Source organism: Thalassophryne amazonica, chromosome 6, assembly GCF_902500255.1.
Source record: "Thalassophryne amazonica chromosome 6, fThaAma1.1, whole genome shotgun sequence".
Lineage (NCBI taxonomy): Eukaryota > Metazoa > Chordata > Actinopteri > Batrachoidiformes > Batrachoididae > Thalassophryne > Thalassophryne amazonica.
This window is the reverse complement of record NC_047108.1, coordinates 34,417,018-34,434,850: the sequence shown is the minus strand read 5'-3', so window position 1 is coordinate 34,434,850 and position 17,833 is coordinate 34,417,018. Positions and strand designations below refer to the sequence as shown.

Genomic DNA, 17,833 nt, shown 5'->3' with positions numbered 1-17,833 from the left:
CAACTGCGATGGTTTTGTGCACCCACGTGCAAGAACACAGTGTGATCAGCTGGAACGTGTTGCACCACATCGCGCCGCTGCTGTGGAGAACAAAAAAAAAAAAGAAAGAAAACCACACACCATATAAAACACCACAATTTCCAATATTTAATCCTTCTTATTGAGTGGACAAGTGTGATCCCTCTGTGCCTCTGTATATGACCCATGATCACAGACGTACAGTCATGAAATGTCATGAAGGAAGCAGTGCGCTCTCATTATGTTTTATTATGTCCATACAGGTATGGAAATAATTACTACAAGAACTATATACACAATTACATGCCAAAATAACTAAAAACAATGATCACATAACACAGAAACAGAAAGTGACACTTTGGTGTGTGCGCTGAACGGACAGGGGGCGTGGCTGCCTACAGCAGCAGTTGTTGGGATCCCTGGTCCTGGACGTCACAGCTGTAGAACATGTACCGTGTTTTGAAGGACAACACCTTACAACTGTCCACCGTGACCTGCGTGGAAATACATAAAACATATATTGCTTTTGCGACAGGCTGGAGCACGTGCATTGACAGGCTGTCCCAGGTGAAACGGACCGTCAGATCATGTGGGCACGCAGTGGGCGATCTGAATGTTACGTCACCTACGTGAACTATGTTCGACATGACACGGTGTCTGTCCTGTGGCGCGCCACTCAAAGGGCATGCGTGTTGGGCCGGGGCCGTGCGCAAGTCCTGTCAGACAGACGGAAGTACTTTATTAGCACCATTACTTTTAGTTGTAATTGGGTATTATTTCAGCAGTGTAAGAGTACTGTTACTCATTTAAGCACACATTTTCAGTACTCTTTCCAGCAATGCTAAATTTCATTGAAACCTGTTCATTACTTTTGAGTTATCCCACTTACAGACAAGCAAACAAACAAACAGCACTGAAAACATTATCTTCTTAGATTAAAATATAACACAATGCTAAAATACCCATGGCCATATGAGCATAGAAATAGGAAAGAGAATGTGACCCTTTGACCTCTTAAAATAGGTCAAAGATAGCCATCTCTGAACTGTGTCCCAAGAATGTTCCCTGTGAACTGAAGACCCTGGCAGTAATGGGACTGGACTTATGCTGAGAACAGACAGGCAGATGGATGAATGCAAGGTAATACCCAATGGCCATATTTTGGCCTCAGGTAAAAATAAAAAGATTCAGAATCAGCCTCTGTACAGTGTCCTCTATGTATTGACCTCTCTGTATGCACTCTCCGAGTGCCGTTGTAGTTAGTTGCTTTTGACATGAATGTTCTGTGGCAGACAGCCAATATACAAATCAACTTGATCAATGTCAAAATGGCTATGGTTGGAAGTATACCGCGGGTAAAATAAGTATTGAACACATCACCATTTCTCTCAGACAATATATTTGTAAAGGTGCTATTGACATGAAGTTTTTTACCAGATGTTGGTAACAAATGGTAAATGAATGGACTGCATTTATACAGCGCTTTTCCATCTGCATCAGATGCTCAAAGCATTCTACACAACAATGCCTCACATTCACCCCAATGTGAGGCTGCTGCCATGCAAGGCGCCCACTACACACCGCAAACAACTAGGGGATTAAGGACCTTTCCCAAGGGCCCTTAGTGATTTTCTGGTCAGGCTGGGATTTGAACCGAGGATCCTCTGGTCTCAAGCCCAACATTTTAACCATTAGACCATATTGAACACACTTATTGAAATGTATTTAATATTTTGTACAAAGGCCTTGTTGGTAATGAAGCTTCAAGACGCCTCCTGTGTGGAGAAACTAGCCGCATGCATTGCTCAGGTGTGATTTTGTCTCATTCTTCTACACAAACAGTCTTCAAATCTTGAAGGTTCTATGGACCTCTTCTATAAACTCTCATCTTTAGTTAATTCCATAGATTTCCTATTAGACTAAAAGTCAGGTGACTGGCTGGACCATTCTCGCAACTTTATTTTCAATCTCTGAAACCAAATGAGAGTCCACTGAAATGTCCACCCTTGTTTCATCTTCATCATCCTGGTAGATGGCAGCAGATTTTTATCAAGAATGTCTCAGTACATTTTTCCATTCATCCTTCATTCAATTATATGATGTTTGTCAGTGCAAGATGTTGAAAAACAGCCCTGCACCATGACATTGCCACTTCCAAACTTCACTGTTGGTCTGGTGTTTTTGGGGTCATGTGCAGTGCCATTTGACCTCCAAACACTGTGTATTATGGCATCCAAAGAGTTCAGTGTTGATCAGACTATATTCTCCCAGTATTTCAAAAGCTTGTCTAAATGTTGGGCAACAAACGTTAAACGTGCTTCACCCTGCTTTTTCTTCAGCAATGGAGTCTTGCGTGGTGAGTGTACATACAGGCCATGGCGGTTGAGTGCATTACTTATTGTTTTCTTTGAAGCAATTGTACCTGTTAATTTCAGGTCTTTCTGAAGGTCTCCACAAGTGGTCCTTGGTTCTTGGACAACTCTTCTGGTAATTCCTTTCAGTCCTCTGTCAGAAATCTTGTGAGGAGCACCCAGTCATGTCTGGTATATGGAGAAATGATGTTCTTTCCATTTTCAGATTTTGGCCCCAGCAGTGTTCATTGAAAGTAGTTTAGAAATCCTTGTGTACCAAGTGCCATCAGTATGTTTTGCAACAATAAGATTGCAAAGATCTTGAGAGAGCACTTTGCTTTTACCCGCCTTGAGATGTTTCTTGTGTGACACCTTGGTAATGAGACAGCTTTTTCTAGACCATCAGTTGGGACTGAACCAGCTTATACACTCAACAAAAATATAAACGCAACACTTTTGGTTTTGCTCCCATTTTGTATGAGATGAACTCAAAGATCTAAAACTTTTTCCACATACACAATATCACCATTTCCCTCAAATTGTTATGTGCAGACACGAGTTGAGGAGCGGACCAACGTCTGACTGAACCCATCGCTAAAATAACCAGAAAGGGGTTCCAAAAACAAAACAAATTTATTTTCCTTCTGTGCAATAACTGTGTACAACATAAATGTGCGGTTATCTGGCGAGAAGGACGCCGCGCTCTCCAGCGCCCAAATGGATCGAAGCCCGACGCTTCTGGACCCAGACTCACTGCCGAACACCCCCCAGGTGGACACGACAAACTGACTCTGTGAAGGATGGAAAAGGTGAGGTAAGTCAACAGCTACAACAAATATCCTTCAAAGGCACACACTATCAGCAACACATTCAGGTCTGAATTTAAGCTTTATGTAAATGAGCAGCCTCTCACAACAGGTGGAGGATCATCAGTCCGTACACCACGGCAGTGAGAAGCGAGCTGCACAATTCTCATCAATGATCAAATATACTGCGTAACAAAATACCAAATTACTGTTAACACTTATTCAGACAATCATCACCTCTGATGTGTGCTGACAGCATGTGTCCCTCACCCGTCCTCTTTCACAGGCACGATGTGTCAAACCCAGGCCCGGTCCTCAGCGTCTCACAAACGAACGTCACAAGGTCGAGTTCCCGGCAATTCTGCTTGAGCCACTCATGGCTTAAATGCAGAACGCCATCTCATTATCTGCTTCAGCTGAAAGTCTTTAAGTTTACACGTGAGCATCATCCACAGGTGCAGCTAATAATGCTGATGAGGGTGAAGGACTCTTCTGCCAGCACCGTCTCCACAGACAAAAATCAGTTTGCATACCACCTGGAGAGCAAAGAAAAGAAAACAACACCAAAATGTCCAGCCAAACCCCCCAACACACAACACAAATATTGTTCACAAACCAGTCTAAATCTGTGATAGTGAGCACTTCTCCTTTGCTGAGATAATCCATCCCACCTCACAGGTGTGCCATATCAAGATGCTGATTAGACACCATGATTAGTGCACAGGTGTGCCTTAGACTGCCCACAATAAAACACCACTCTGAAAGGTGCAGTTTTATCACACAGCACAATGCCACAGATGTCGCAAGATTTGAGGGAGCGTGCAATTGGCATGCTGACAGCAGGAATGTCAACCAGAGCTGTTGCTCGTGTATTGAATGTTCATTTCTCTACGATAAGCCGTCTCCAAAGGCGTTTCAGAGAATTTGGCAGTACATCCAACCAGCCTCACAACCGCAGACCACGTGTAACCACACCAGCCCAGGACCTCCACATCCAGCATGTTCACCTCCAAGATCGTCTGAGACCAGCCACTCGGGCAGCTGCTGAAAAAATCGGTTTGCATAAACAAAGAATTTCTGCACAAACTGTCAGAAACCGTCTCAGGGAAGCTCATCTGCATGCTCGTCATCCTCATCGGGGTCTCAACCTGACTCCAGTTCGTCGTCATAACCGACTTGCGTGGGCAAATGCTCACATTCGCTGGCGTTTGGCACGCTGGAGAGGTGTTCTCTTCACGGATGAATCCCGGTTCACACTGTTCAGGGCAGATGGCAGACAGCGTGTGTGGCGTCATGTGGGTGAGCGGTTTTCTGATGTCAGTGTTGTGGATCGAGTGGCCCATGGTGGCAGTGGGGTTATGGTATGGGCAGTGTCTGTTATGGATGAAGAACACAGGTGCATTTTATTGATGGCATTTTGAATGCACAGAGATACCGTGACGAGATCCTGAGGCCCATTGTTGTGCCATACATCCAAGAACATCACCTCATGTTGCAGCAGGATAATGCACAGCCCCATGTTGCAAGGATCTGTACACAATTCTTGGAAGCTGAAAATGTCCCAGTTCTTGCATGGCCAGCATACTCACCAGACATGTCACCCATTGAGCATGTTTTGGATGCTCTGGACCGGCGTATACGACAGCATGTACCAGTTCCTGCCAATATCCAGCAACTTCGCACAGCCATTGAAGAGGAGTGGACCAACATTCCACAGGCCACAATTGACAACCTGATCAACTCTATGCGAAGGAGATGTGTTGCACTGCATGAGGCAAATGGTGGTCACACCAGATACTGACTGGTATCCCCCCCCCCCCCCCCCCCCCCCCCCAATAAAACAAAACTGCACCTTTCAGAGTGGCCTTTTATTGTGGACAGTCTAAGGCACACCTGTGCACTAATCATGGTGTCTAATCAGCATCTTGGTATGGCACACCTGTGAGGTGGGATGGATTATCTCAGCAAAGGAGAAGTGCTCACTATCACAGATTTAGACTGGTTTGTGAACAATATTTGAGGGAAATGGTGATATTGTGTATGTGGAAAAAGTTTTAGATCTTTGAGTTCATCTCATACAAAATGGGAGCAAAACCAAAAGTGTTGCGTTTATATTTTTGTTGAGTATATTAATTTCAGAGGTGTCAAGTAACGAAGTACAAATACTTTGTTACTGTACTTAAGTACACTTTTTAGGTATCTATACTTTACTCCATTACTTATTTTTCTGCCTACTTCCGACTTCTACTTATTACATTTTCACACAAGTATCTGTACTTTCTATTCCTTACATTTTTAAAACAAACAGCCTCGTTACTCTTGGCTTCAGCGCCGGTGGATGTGCGCTGACACCGGAAGCTCGAGGTGCCAGCGCACATCCACCGGCACGGCTTTACCGAGGTGCCAGCGCGGATTTATCTGACCATGGGTCCGAAGAAGGCACTGACGGCAGAGGAGGGAGACGATATCAAGAAGTCCCTGGACTTTTTGTCTGAGGAAATCTCTGTTGTTAAAATGCAGCAGAAATCCATTATGGAGCTGGTGGAAGAAGTGAAGCCTCTCCGGATCCAGAATGCCGAGAAAGACCGGCGTCTGGTGTACCTGGAGAACCGTGTTGCAGAGTTGGAACAGTACACAAGGATGAACGACGTTATTATTACAGGAATTCATATTAAACCTCGATCCTACGCACGGGCGGTGTCAGAAGACAGCGGAGGGGAGGCCAGCGAGCAGGAGGCCAGCTCAGTGGAACAACAGGTGGCTGACTTCCTGCAATCTAAAGATATTCAAATGGACTGTAATAACATTGAAGTGTGCCACCCCCTGCCCAGGAGAGAGGATGGAGACAAGCGAGCAGTTATAATGAGGTTTGTCAACAGAAAACATAAAATGGCATTGTTAAAACAGGGACGGAAACTCAAAGGAACACACGTATTCATCAATGAACATCTGACCAAAAGAAACGCAGACATCGTCAGGAAAGCTCGTCTCTTAAAACAGCAGGGAAAAATTCAACAGACATGGACATCCAACTGCAAAACATTCATCAAACTGAACGGAACACCAGAACAAGCAAAGGTTATGGTAATCAGGAACATCAAGGAACTGGACAAATACGACCAATAAGGTATGAGGACACAAACACATCACAACACCATGACACAGACCAGAGGAACCTATTCATCTACTACATATCTACATCTGGAGACAAGAAGGATATAACTCACAGGATTGCTGATCATGGAAAACTAGAACTGAGAACATTTAAATACACAGACCACAATGTACTGGACTTGGAGCACGATATAGACCCGGACAATAATTTCTTCTCAAATATTAATGACAGTTGTTGCTATTATACAGATGAACAGTTTAATCGGATCATTAAAACAGATAAATTATCAATAATCCATTTCAACAGCAGAAGTCTGTATGCAAACTTTAACAACATTAAAGAATATTTAAGTCAATTTTTAAAAAAAATTAACATAATTGCTATATCAGAAACATGGATCAATGAAGATAAAGGAATGGATTTTGAACCAGTCGAAGCAGTGGTTTGCAGATTGAAGCAATGCTTCAACCTATTGTTTCGTTTATTCTTTCTTTCTTTCGCTTAATTTTTCCCCACTAAAACCCTAAAGAGCATACTTCTGTGAGTATTATTTACCTTTTCTATGTTAAACCGACCTGTTATGGTCTTCTGAAACAGTTGATAGATGTATTTTATAACTTAAAAATGGGAGTGACGCTAACACGTTAGCATGTCTATGGCATTTTCAATGTTAAAAGTTAGCATGAAGCAGTTCCAGCTGTCTTCACGTTCGGGTGCATTTGTTTTCAAATTGTAATATTTCTTAAATTTATTTTTGTTTATATATTAATAATCTAATGATTATTATTATATACAATTTCAGAGAAAGAGACAAAAATAACCTGAATAGAAACACAACAGAAAATAAAATATAAAAGCAACTAACAATGAACATACATATACATACATACAGAATTAAATGTTTCCTGTGAACACCGAGTGACTCTTACACCTCCATTTCATCCCTGTTTTATTTAAGTTTAATGACAGTTTGTTTCGGTCAAACCATATTGTCAATGTGTTAATTTCTTCAGTGATTTCCTCCAGAACTATCTAACAAACTAGAAAACTGCTGCATCCTAGTAAGAGCAGAATACTACTGGAATGAATCTGAATAAGGAAAGTTTTTTTTTTCTCACTAAATGGATGCTGCACTCACTGCAGTTTATTGTCTGGAATAGTTCCAGATTGCATTTCAGAGCTTCTAGAATTGAAACATTTTCATGCAGGTGGTGTTGGGGGGTAATTTTGGGTTTTGGGTCTTGGGCCACATGTAGAACGAATCAGTTTTTAAATTAAGTTTTCAATTCATATAGTGGCATCTACCTTTTTTTTTTTTTTTTTTTTTTTAAGGTTACTTTATACTTTTATACTTTAAGTAGGTTTTGGAGCACATACTTTTTCACTTTTACTTGAGTAAAAAGGTCAAGTTGATACTTCAACTTTTACCAGAGTGTTTTTAAACTGCAGTATCTATACTTCTACTTAAGTAACAAATGTGTGTACTTTTGACACCACTGATTAATTTGCACTGACAAGGGGCAGGATTGCTTTCTAATTACTAATTACTGATAGATTTCAGCTGGTGTCTTGGCTTTCCATGCCTTTTGGCACATCCCTTTCTGCAAGTGTTCAATACTTTTTCCATGTGTCATTTCACATTATTACACATAATTTATGGGTGTCTAGGGTTTAATTTTTTTGTATGGATGGATTACTTGGGTTGTTACCTGGCAAAAAAAAAAAAAAAAAATCATGTTAATTGCACCTTCAGAACCATATTTACTGGAAAAAAAGGTGACGTGTTCAATATTTATTTTACCCATTGTATTTGCAGTTTTACATCTGAGGATTTTTGACTGAATCCTCTTTATCATTTGGGAAATAACAAGGAATGCCTTGCTAAAGGGCACATTGACAGAAGGCACAGAAGCAGACAGCACAGTGGTCCTGGAGGCACCCAAAGGTCCTTGAGGAGACTTTACAGCCATTTCTAGCAAAGTGAGCTCATTCAAATTTCATTATAGTTTTGACATCTGTCAGCACTATATTCTGAAAGCTTTTACACATGAATGCTGTAGCATCCATGCTTATAAGTGTTCGAAAGATTTGAAAATTCCTTCATAAAAGTGCGTTTTTATTTTTGTGAACTGTTTCAAAACAAGCAACATACACATGTACACATACAAACCCTGTAGTGGCTGTAACCTTTAAATATGCAATTCATAATTTGATATGAATGCACAATTATGAACTGTCCAGGAGGTGGCAGTGTTCAAAATGTCTTCCTTTGTGATGCAGAGTCCAGAACAATGTTTGGAAACAGACGTTGCAATCTTTCTGAATTGTGTTTCAGGTTTGCTGACCCTAATTTGCAGTACTAACATGTTGGTACCATCCCAAGCCATACATTCTATCCATTCTTTAATTACAGTTCTACTTTCCCATTCTGTTGTAAATTTCATTAGAATTTGCCCATGGAATGGGCATCATGTTTCTACCCATGGTTGTAAGCATAAATTGCTCACTGATGCTGACATGAAGGTAGGCAGTAGTGAGTGGAGCACACTGCATCTACTAATCATCCAGCAGGTGTCAGAGACACCTGTGGGATATTACACAGGCAAAACAAAGCTGCTTTTCTGATTGAGCTGGTACATTAAAGTTCACCACAAACTAATCTTTTTGTTTTGCGCTCTTTTTAATTTGATGACTTACAAGATGTTTTCTTTTGTTGTTTTGGGGTTATTATCTCCACAACCTAACTAGGATAGACTAATTCACTCACCTACTTGTATAGAGACATGTAACATTCACGCCCCAATATTTTTGATATGTTTGCAATGGTTGTGGGGAGCCATCAGTCTGCTGTTTTGTGTCACATCTCTGAGCACTTTACAGCAGTTTGTGTCATCTCACTGTGTATCACAGTGTGGTGGCAAAGCAAGAAACAAATGTAGCACAACTGTGTGAGCTTTAGAAGCATATTTACATTTTGCTTTTCTTTCAAAGTATATGTGAGTCCTCTGGCTGTGTTAGCGCAGAGCTGACAGCAGCTAAAAACAAAGAACAACAGCACACCCGTGGTGAGTTCAAAAATATGAACGCCTCCCCCCAGATACAAACAGTCTCTTTCTGAGGATGGCACGACATAACATTCTTTCCTGTCAATCAGGCAGCACTTTCCAAATATATGAATTCTCCACTCTTCCTGTTCACACACTGTGGAGGGCTTAGCTAGATGGAAAGAGGAAGGGAGCCCCCCCCCCCCCCACACACACACACACACACAAACACACACACACATACTTAGAGTAAAGGTCCACTTTGTAAGATTTTTTTTTGTTGTTGTTGCATCTACTACTAATCATTTATCAGTATTACTCTGTGCCTTGGTTTTACTACAATACTGCATAAAGTGGAATTAATGAGCCATATAAAATATGCTTATTTAACTGAACTTTTCTGCATAACTAAAGTGGCATGTGAAGTAATATATGTATATTTAGATAAAAAAATATATATATAGGTATAGTTGTTTTAATGATTAAAAACGATGGTTTTTCCATGTTGAAAGCTGTCAACACTTCTTTTCTGTTTCCCTTCAGACATCATGTCCACTACGTAATTCCTTACGATGGCGACCATTCCTTGGTAGACTCTTCTGAGAACTACTTTGTGAGCGATAGTGTAACCAAACAGGAGATGGACCTGATGCTGGGGCTGCTGCTGGGATTCTGTATCAGCTGGCTGCTGTTGTGGTTGGACGGAGTCCTACACTGTGCCATCAGGGCTTGGAGGGCGAGTCGTTACTATGGTATGACCAACATCACCTACTCTATGAACAAGGTCTTTGGCCCAGAGTATAGATCAGGGACAGGTGGGCAATCTGAGAAAAGATTTTAACAAAAATAAATCATGAAGATGTTTTTTGTATGTATGTATATGTGTGTGTGTGTGTGTGTGTGTGTGTGTGTGTGTGTGTGTGTGTGTGTGTGTGTGTGTGTGTGTGTGTGTGTGTGTGTGTGTGTGTGTGTGTGTGTGTGTGTGTGTGTGTGTGTGTGTGTGTGTGTGTGTTTTGGCTGCCACAGTTTTTCAGGATTGGCACACCGGATCCAGAACAGAGCCGCATTGGAATCTGGCACGTTTTACACTGGATGACCTTCCTAACACAACTCCACTTGTGCACAGAGAAACACACACTTCTGGGATCTGATGGGATCAGGGGTACACAGAGCAGAACAGCCGCAAGTCATTCAGGAATATAAATGTTCCCAAAAAGTTTTTGTTGGCAGTTTCAATATTTGGGCAGCACAGTGGCTTAGTGGTTAGCACTGTTGCCTCACAGCGAGAAGGCCATGGAATGGATTCCCACCTGTGGCCTTTCTGTATTGAGTTTGCATGTTCTTCCCGTGTTTGCGTGGGTTCCCTCTGGGTGCTCTGGTTTCCTCCAACATCCAAAGACGTGCAGCCCACATAACAGCTAACATTATCATAACATTACCCTGTGGGTCTTACAAAGTCATGAATGTCACTGGTTTTGTAACGTTGTGAGACAGTTCTCAGAAAGATCCTTAAAAGTATTTTTTCTGAAGTAAATCAAATGGGAAAAGGAACTTAATATTTTAAAAGGATCGTCTGTAATTAGCGTTTCTTTTTATTTTGTAAAATCCAGATAACTCACTTCAAAATTCGAGTTGTTTAGTAACGTTAGTGGAACATTGCAGGGACATTTTAAATTTTATATCGATTTTTTTTTTCTAAAAGGAAATAGATTGGCTCTTATTTAAGTATGGAATCCATTATATTGAAAATATAAGATATGCAGGAACTAATATCTATAATTTGGTCTGTCTCTCTGTCTTTTCTTTGTTCCTTGCTATCGAAATTGCTTGCTTGCTTGTGATTTTAAATAATTCAAAAGTTTAACATTTATTCTAAAATGGTGTTGTTTTATACATTTCTTAGTAACATCCCAAGAACGTTGTTGGAACATTTCAGCTCTCTTTACCGTGAGATTATGTGGGCCTGTGAATTATTCTTCAAGATTACCCAGTCCTACTCAACAAAAATATAAACGCAACACTTTTGGTTTTGCTCCCATTTTGTATGAGATGAACTCAAAGATCTAAAACTTTTTCCACATACACAATATCACCATTTCCCTCAAATATTGTTCACAAACCAGTCTAAATCTGTGATAGTGAGCACTTCTCCTTTGCTGAGATAATCCATCCCACCTCACAGGTGTGCCATATCAAGATGCTGATTAGACACCATGATTAGTGCACAGGTGTGCCTTAGACTGCCCACAATAAAAGGCCACTCTGAAAGGTGCAGTTTTGTTTTATTGGGGGGGGATACCAGTCAGTATCTGGTGTGACCACCATTTGCCTCATGCAGTGCAACACATCTCCTTCGCATCATCCGTGAAGAGAACACCTCTCCAACGTGCCAAATGCCAGCGAATGTGAGCATTTGCCCACTCACGTTGGTTACAACGACGAACTGGAGTCAGGTCAAGACCCCGATGAGGACGACGAGCATGCAGATGAGCTTCCCTGAGACGGTTTCTGACAGTTTGTGCAGAAATTCTTTGGTTATGCAAACCGATTGTTTCAGCAGCTGTCTGAGTGGCTGGTCTCAGACGATCTTGGAGGTGAACATGCTGGATGTGGAGGTCCTGGGCTGGTGTGGTTACATGTGGTCTGCGGTTGTGAGGCTGGTTGGATGTACTGCCAAATTCTCTGAAACGCCTTTGGAGACGGCTTATGGTAGAGAAATGAACATTCAATACATGAGCAACAGCTCTGGTTGACATTCCTGCTGTCAGCATGCCAATTGCACACTCCCTCAAATCTTGCGACATCTGTGGCATTGTGCTGTGTGATAAAACTGCACCTTTCAGAGTGGCCTTTTATTGTGGGCAGTCTAAGGCACACCTGTGCACTAATCATGGTGTCTAATCAGCATCTTGATATGGCACACCTGTGAGGTGGGATGGATTATCTCAGCAAAGGAGAAGTGCTCACTATCACAGATTTAGACTGGTTTGTGAACAATATTTGAGGGAAATGATGATATTGTGTATGTGGAAAAGGTTTTAGATCTTTGAGTTCATCTCATACAAAATGGGAGCAAAACCAAAAGTGTTGCGTTTATATTTTTGTTGAGTATATATCAAATCGCTATAGACATTTGACTTTATATTCGATATTTTCGTGTTCTCTTGTAACACACTGGAAATTTTTTGGCTTTTAATAAAGGCCTCTAACAAGTGCGCTGCAGCGACACTATGCGAGCAGTGGGAGAACTATAGGCGTTGAAACCAGCATGCTACCGTAAGGTTTGTGCATGCACATGAAATCAAACAGCGGCTGCAAGGATAAATGCTGTCGTGGTCTGTCGTGATCACCGTCTTTCTACCTATATTATTGGAACCAACAAAGCTAAGTATGTACTATGTATACGTGAGTTTATGTATCTATGTATATTTAATATGTAGACGTATGATGTAGCATTAATGTACAGATCATGTGAAAACATCCGCCCCGAGAATCAAGCGGCATGAAGCCGGGAATCAAGACTATTGTTATGAGAGCAGCTGACGCTTTAGGAGTGTATCCCTTAAAGAGAGAGAACTCATGCAGCATGCATATGCAGCAGTCACCCACCACACAGACAATGTGGTATTGGTAATGACTGCCAGCAAGTATAGCACACCAGTGGTTTGGCACTAACATGCCCCCACCCCACACACACACCTTCTGTGTGGGAAGAGCTTCAGATATACACCCCACACCCCCCGCCTAGACTAGATTAGTTTAGATTAGGTAGAACTTTATTGATCCCTTGGGAAGACTCCCTCAGGCAAATTGAAGTTCCAGCAGCATTGTATAGCAGCACACAGGGTAAGAAGCACACAGAGTATCAAAAGTGAAAGTAAAAAAGAAAAACAGTTTACACATATAAATACACAATATAAATACCAGACATACTGATCAATACTGGTTTACTGGCTACTACTCTTCCTCTCATTCCCGACCTCTGTCTTCCTGTTACTCCTGTTATTCCTCCTCCCCCTGGGTGAGGAGTTGTACAGTCTGATGGCCTAAGAAACAAAGGAGTTTTTCAGTCTGTTGGTCCTGTACTTGGGAAGTAGCAGTCTGTGGCTGAAGAGGCTCCTCTGGTTGCTGAGGACGGTGTGCAGAGGGTGACTGGCATCGTCCATAATGTCCAGCAGTTTGTCCAGTGTTCTCTTCTCTGCCACCATCACCAGAGAGTCCAGCTTCATGCCAACCACAGAGGCAGCCCGCCTGATCAGTTTGTTCAGCCTGGATGTGATCTTCTTGGATGTTTGGATGTCCCCCCCCCAGCACACCATGGTGTAAAATATGACGCTGGCTACTACGGACTAGTAGAACATCCACAGTAGTTTCGTGCAGATGTTAAACAACCGCAACCTTCTCAGAAAGTACAGCTTGCTCTGTCCCTTCCTGTACAGGTGATTGTGTGGGTTGTTCAGTCCAGTTTGCTGTCCAGCCACAGTCCAAAGTACTTGTAGGAATCCACAGCCTCCACCTCAGCTCCCTGGACCAGAAGTGGTCACGGACTTGGTCTTGACTTCCCAAAGTCAGTGACCAGCTCCTTTGTCTTTGAGGTGTTGAGCTGTAGATGGTTTGTATGGCACCAGGCAGCAAAGTCCTTCACTAGGCTCCTGTACTCCTCCTCTCTGTCTTCCGTGATGCAGCCAACAATGGCTGTGTCATCTGCAAACTTCTGAATGTGACACAACTCAGAGTTGTAGCAGAAATCAACGGTGTACAGGGTGAAGAGAAGAGGGGCCAGCACCATGCCCTGGGGCACTCCGGTGCTGCTGGTCACAGTGTCAGACGTGGTGTCCCTCAGCCTGACATACTGCGGCCTGTCAGGCAGGGGTCCACTTGCATCCTGTTCAATTTGTCCTGGAGCACATGGGGCTGGATGGTGTTGAAGGCACTGGAGAAGTCCAGGAACAGAATGCTCACTGTGCCGTTTGCCTTATCCAGTTGCAAGTGAACTCAGTGTAGCAGATAGAGGATGGCATCCTCTACACCAACACCTGCCCTATATGCAAACTGCAAACAGTCCTGAGCGTGTTGCACCTGAGGTTTGAGAAAGGTGAGGAAGAGCCACTCCAACATCTTCATCAGGTGTAAAGTGAGTGCCACTGGTCGGAAGTCATTCAGCTCACTGGGCCGGTTCTTCTTAGGAATTGGAAGGATGCATGAAGTCTTCTAGAGGGTGGGCACTCTCCCTAGCTGCAGGCTAGGGAGACACGTTATCTGGGCTTTTCACTTTCCTGGGTTGAAGCTTCCTTAGCTGTCCTCTGACCTGGTCCACAGTAATGTATGGAGGAGGTTGTGTTGAGGTGGGGGAGGAGGAGGATGGGGCTGCTCCTGTTGGACTGGTCTGGACTGTTGAACTGGTTGAAGAAGTTGTTAAATTCCTTCACCCTCTCCGTTGTCTCCCCTGTGTCTCTGATCTTTGTTTTCTGGCCTGTGATGGTTTTCGCACCTTTCCAGACCTCCCTCGTGTTATTCTGTTTCAGCTTGTGCTCCATCTTTCTCCTGTAGCCGTCCTTTGCTTCTCTCATACAGAGTTTCATCTCCCGCTGTGCTGCCTTCATTGCCTCCATGTCTCTGCTCCTGAAGGTAGCTTTCTTCCTGTTGAGGACAGCTTTGACTTCCCGCGTTACTCATGGTTTGTTGTTAGGGTAACAGCGGACAGTCTTGATTGGGTAGACCACGTCTGCACGAAAGTTATACCCTGGATCAATGTGGGCTAACCCGGGTATTTTCTGGTCTACATCTAGGGTATTATTTAGGTCACTGTCTGCTAGATGTGGCTGGTAGTGGAGATTGTGTCTGACATTTTAGAGTATTTTATTACAAACACCTGGAATAATATGGCGTTTTCTGTGGTGAAATGTCCTAACAGATCATCTAAGATGCATCTGTTGCAATATTTGCGCTGAGTGAAACTCTTGTCAGATTTAATATATGCTAATGGCGTTATCACTTTTAGCAGTTTTCAGTAGCTTTACCATTAGCCCCACCTAATCTGTGATTGCTGACAAAATGCACAGCTCACAAACCTTAATGTCCACAACAAAGTAAACCGTTAGGAGAACCATCACTTAGTCCCCAAAAATATGATTTAATAAACACGTCAGTCAAGGTTAACCTGTTAACCTGTTAGCTTTGCTTGTTTGATAACTGGAAGATGGGGGTGGGGGTGCGGTCTCCAAGTTTCATTTGTCCTGCCCAGGTCATGCAGAGTGTCATCAATTCTTGTCACGCAAGATTTGTTCAGTATATATACAGTCTCTGCCACAAGTCTGAAGGCTGGGTGCAAAACAGCTGGATTAATGGTCCACGATATTTAAGGGTGTGTTGTGGGCGTGCTCTTGGCCTCATAAGATCAACCAATCAGTGTTTCCTATCACCTCCTTTTGAAAGGAGTGTGCAAAGCACAGTGTTGTGATAGCAAATGGATGCAAGTGAAAAGTCTGTAGAGGAATTCTGTCAAGGAAATAGATCTGCGTGGACAGGGAGAGCAAACTTACGTGTACAGAAGCAAGTGACAAAAGAGACACATTGCTGTTGCCATGAGTTCAACAAACAGCTATGGGAATATTGCATACTTTATCTGCTATGTGAAGTGTCCACTGAGCATGTACAAAGTGTACACATGAGCTGCAGCTGCATCTACTAAACTTTGAAATGGGTTTCACTCATGAAGATGAACCGTCGCATGCAGGGCTTGTTAACTAATGTGTGCTTGATATATGCACTGTGGTGCAATTGGAATGATGCTTCTTTGTCTGTTATAAGGTTGGAGTGTGTAATTAGTGATGTATGAACAGCAGATACATTTTCATACAAGAGATACAAGATACAAGATAATTTATTGATCATATGCAGGTTAACACAGTAAACAGTGCAATGAAATGCTTAGGATGAGAAGGACAGTTCAAACTTGCAGGAAGTACTAATAGCATGCAATATAAATACCGAAAATATAAGCATATGTAAAAAAAAAATAAAATAAATAATAATAATAATAGTCAGCAGTAGTCAGGTTGTAGTATTCACATTCATTGTCTAAAGTCTAGATATGAACACTGAATATTCCCGTCTTCGTCTCCACAGAACCCCAGCTGTGAGGAGGAAGAAAAGTGGTGTTAAAGTATGGCATAAACCAGAGTTATTAAAGTTCTGTGTTTTGCATTACTTATTATTTAATTATTATTTTTATGTTAAACTGAGTTTCACATTGTGATTATACACTGTTTGCTGTGCACAAAGTGTACGGTTGTAGTAAACTTGCTTATGTAAGGTGTGTCTGAGTGCTGTTCTCTTAAATTATGACAAAGTCTCTGTGCCAGACGCTTTAGACTTTAAACTTGCTTTTATGTGCACTTTGTTGTGATGGGCAACGTTCCAGCTTTACACTTGATCACACCTTGAATCAAGACAAACACACTCAAGAGCACACAGATTATTAGTGCAACTACAATTGGTCCAGAGAAAAATGGGTATCGAGCATGAAAATGACAACTGCGCCAGGTGGAACCTAGCAGTGTCGCTTGTGCTGCATCATGTACTGCTTCATCACTTTGGATTTAGATGTCAGTCACCGGCACTCTGATTCTGGTTTGTCAGTAATATGTTTGATTGTTGTGGCATTCTCATCTGTTAGCTGTAGCTCAGACAACTAGTCCATAAACCCAAAGCCAATTTTGGCCTAATCAATACCACTTAAGAGGACTAAACAGCACTTACAATCCAGCCTCACTATACCATGATGTACACATAAATTTGTGATAGCCTTCCCAGAGCAGCAGGTATAGTCAGGAAGGATTACACAGGGGTACAGTAGTGTTCAGAATAATAGTAGTGCTATGTGACTAAAAAGATTAATCCAGGTTTTGAGTATATTTCTTATTGTTACATGGGAAACAAGGTACCAGTAGATTCAGTAGATTCTCACAAATCCAACAAGACCAAACATTCATGATATGCACACTCTTAAGGCTATGAAATTGGGCTATTAGTAAAAAAAAGTAGAAAAGGGGGGTGTTCACAATAATAGTAGTGTTGCATTCAGTCAGTGAGTTCGTCAATTTTCTGGAACAAACAGGTGTGAATCAGGTGTCCCCTATGTAAGGATGAAGCAGCACCTGTTGAACATGCTTTTCTCTTTGAAAGCCTGAGGAAAATGGGACGTTCAAGACACTGTTCAGAAGAACAGCGTAGTTTGATTAAAAAGTTGATTGGAGAGGGGAAAACTTATACGCAGGTGCAAAAAATTATAGGCTGTTCATCTACAATGATCTCCAATGCTTTAAAATGGACAAAAAAAAAACTAGAGAAGCGTGGAAGAAAATGGAAAACAACCATCAAAATGGATAGAAGAATAACCAGAATGGCATAGGCTCACCCATTGATCAGCTCCAGGATGATCAAAGACAGTCTGGAGTTACCTGTAAGTGCTGTGACAGTTAGAAGACGCCTGTGTGA

At 42.2% G+C, this 17,833-nt stretch overlaps 1 protein-coding gene across 1 annotated transcript in view; it reads left to right on the top strand.

The window, feature by feature from the left end:
* tmem240a (transmembrane protein 240a) overlaps nt 1–17,833 on the top strand; it is a 114,919-nt gene that overhangs the window by 54,581 nt on the left and 42,505 nt on the right. Inside the window, exon 3 of the mRNA XM_034171966.1 lies at nt 9,878–10,086. Within this exon, the coding sequence (XP_034027857.1) occupies nt 9,878–10,086 (209 nt within the window). The remainder of the gene's footprint in view (nt 1–9,877; nt 10,087–17,833) is intronic.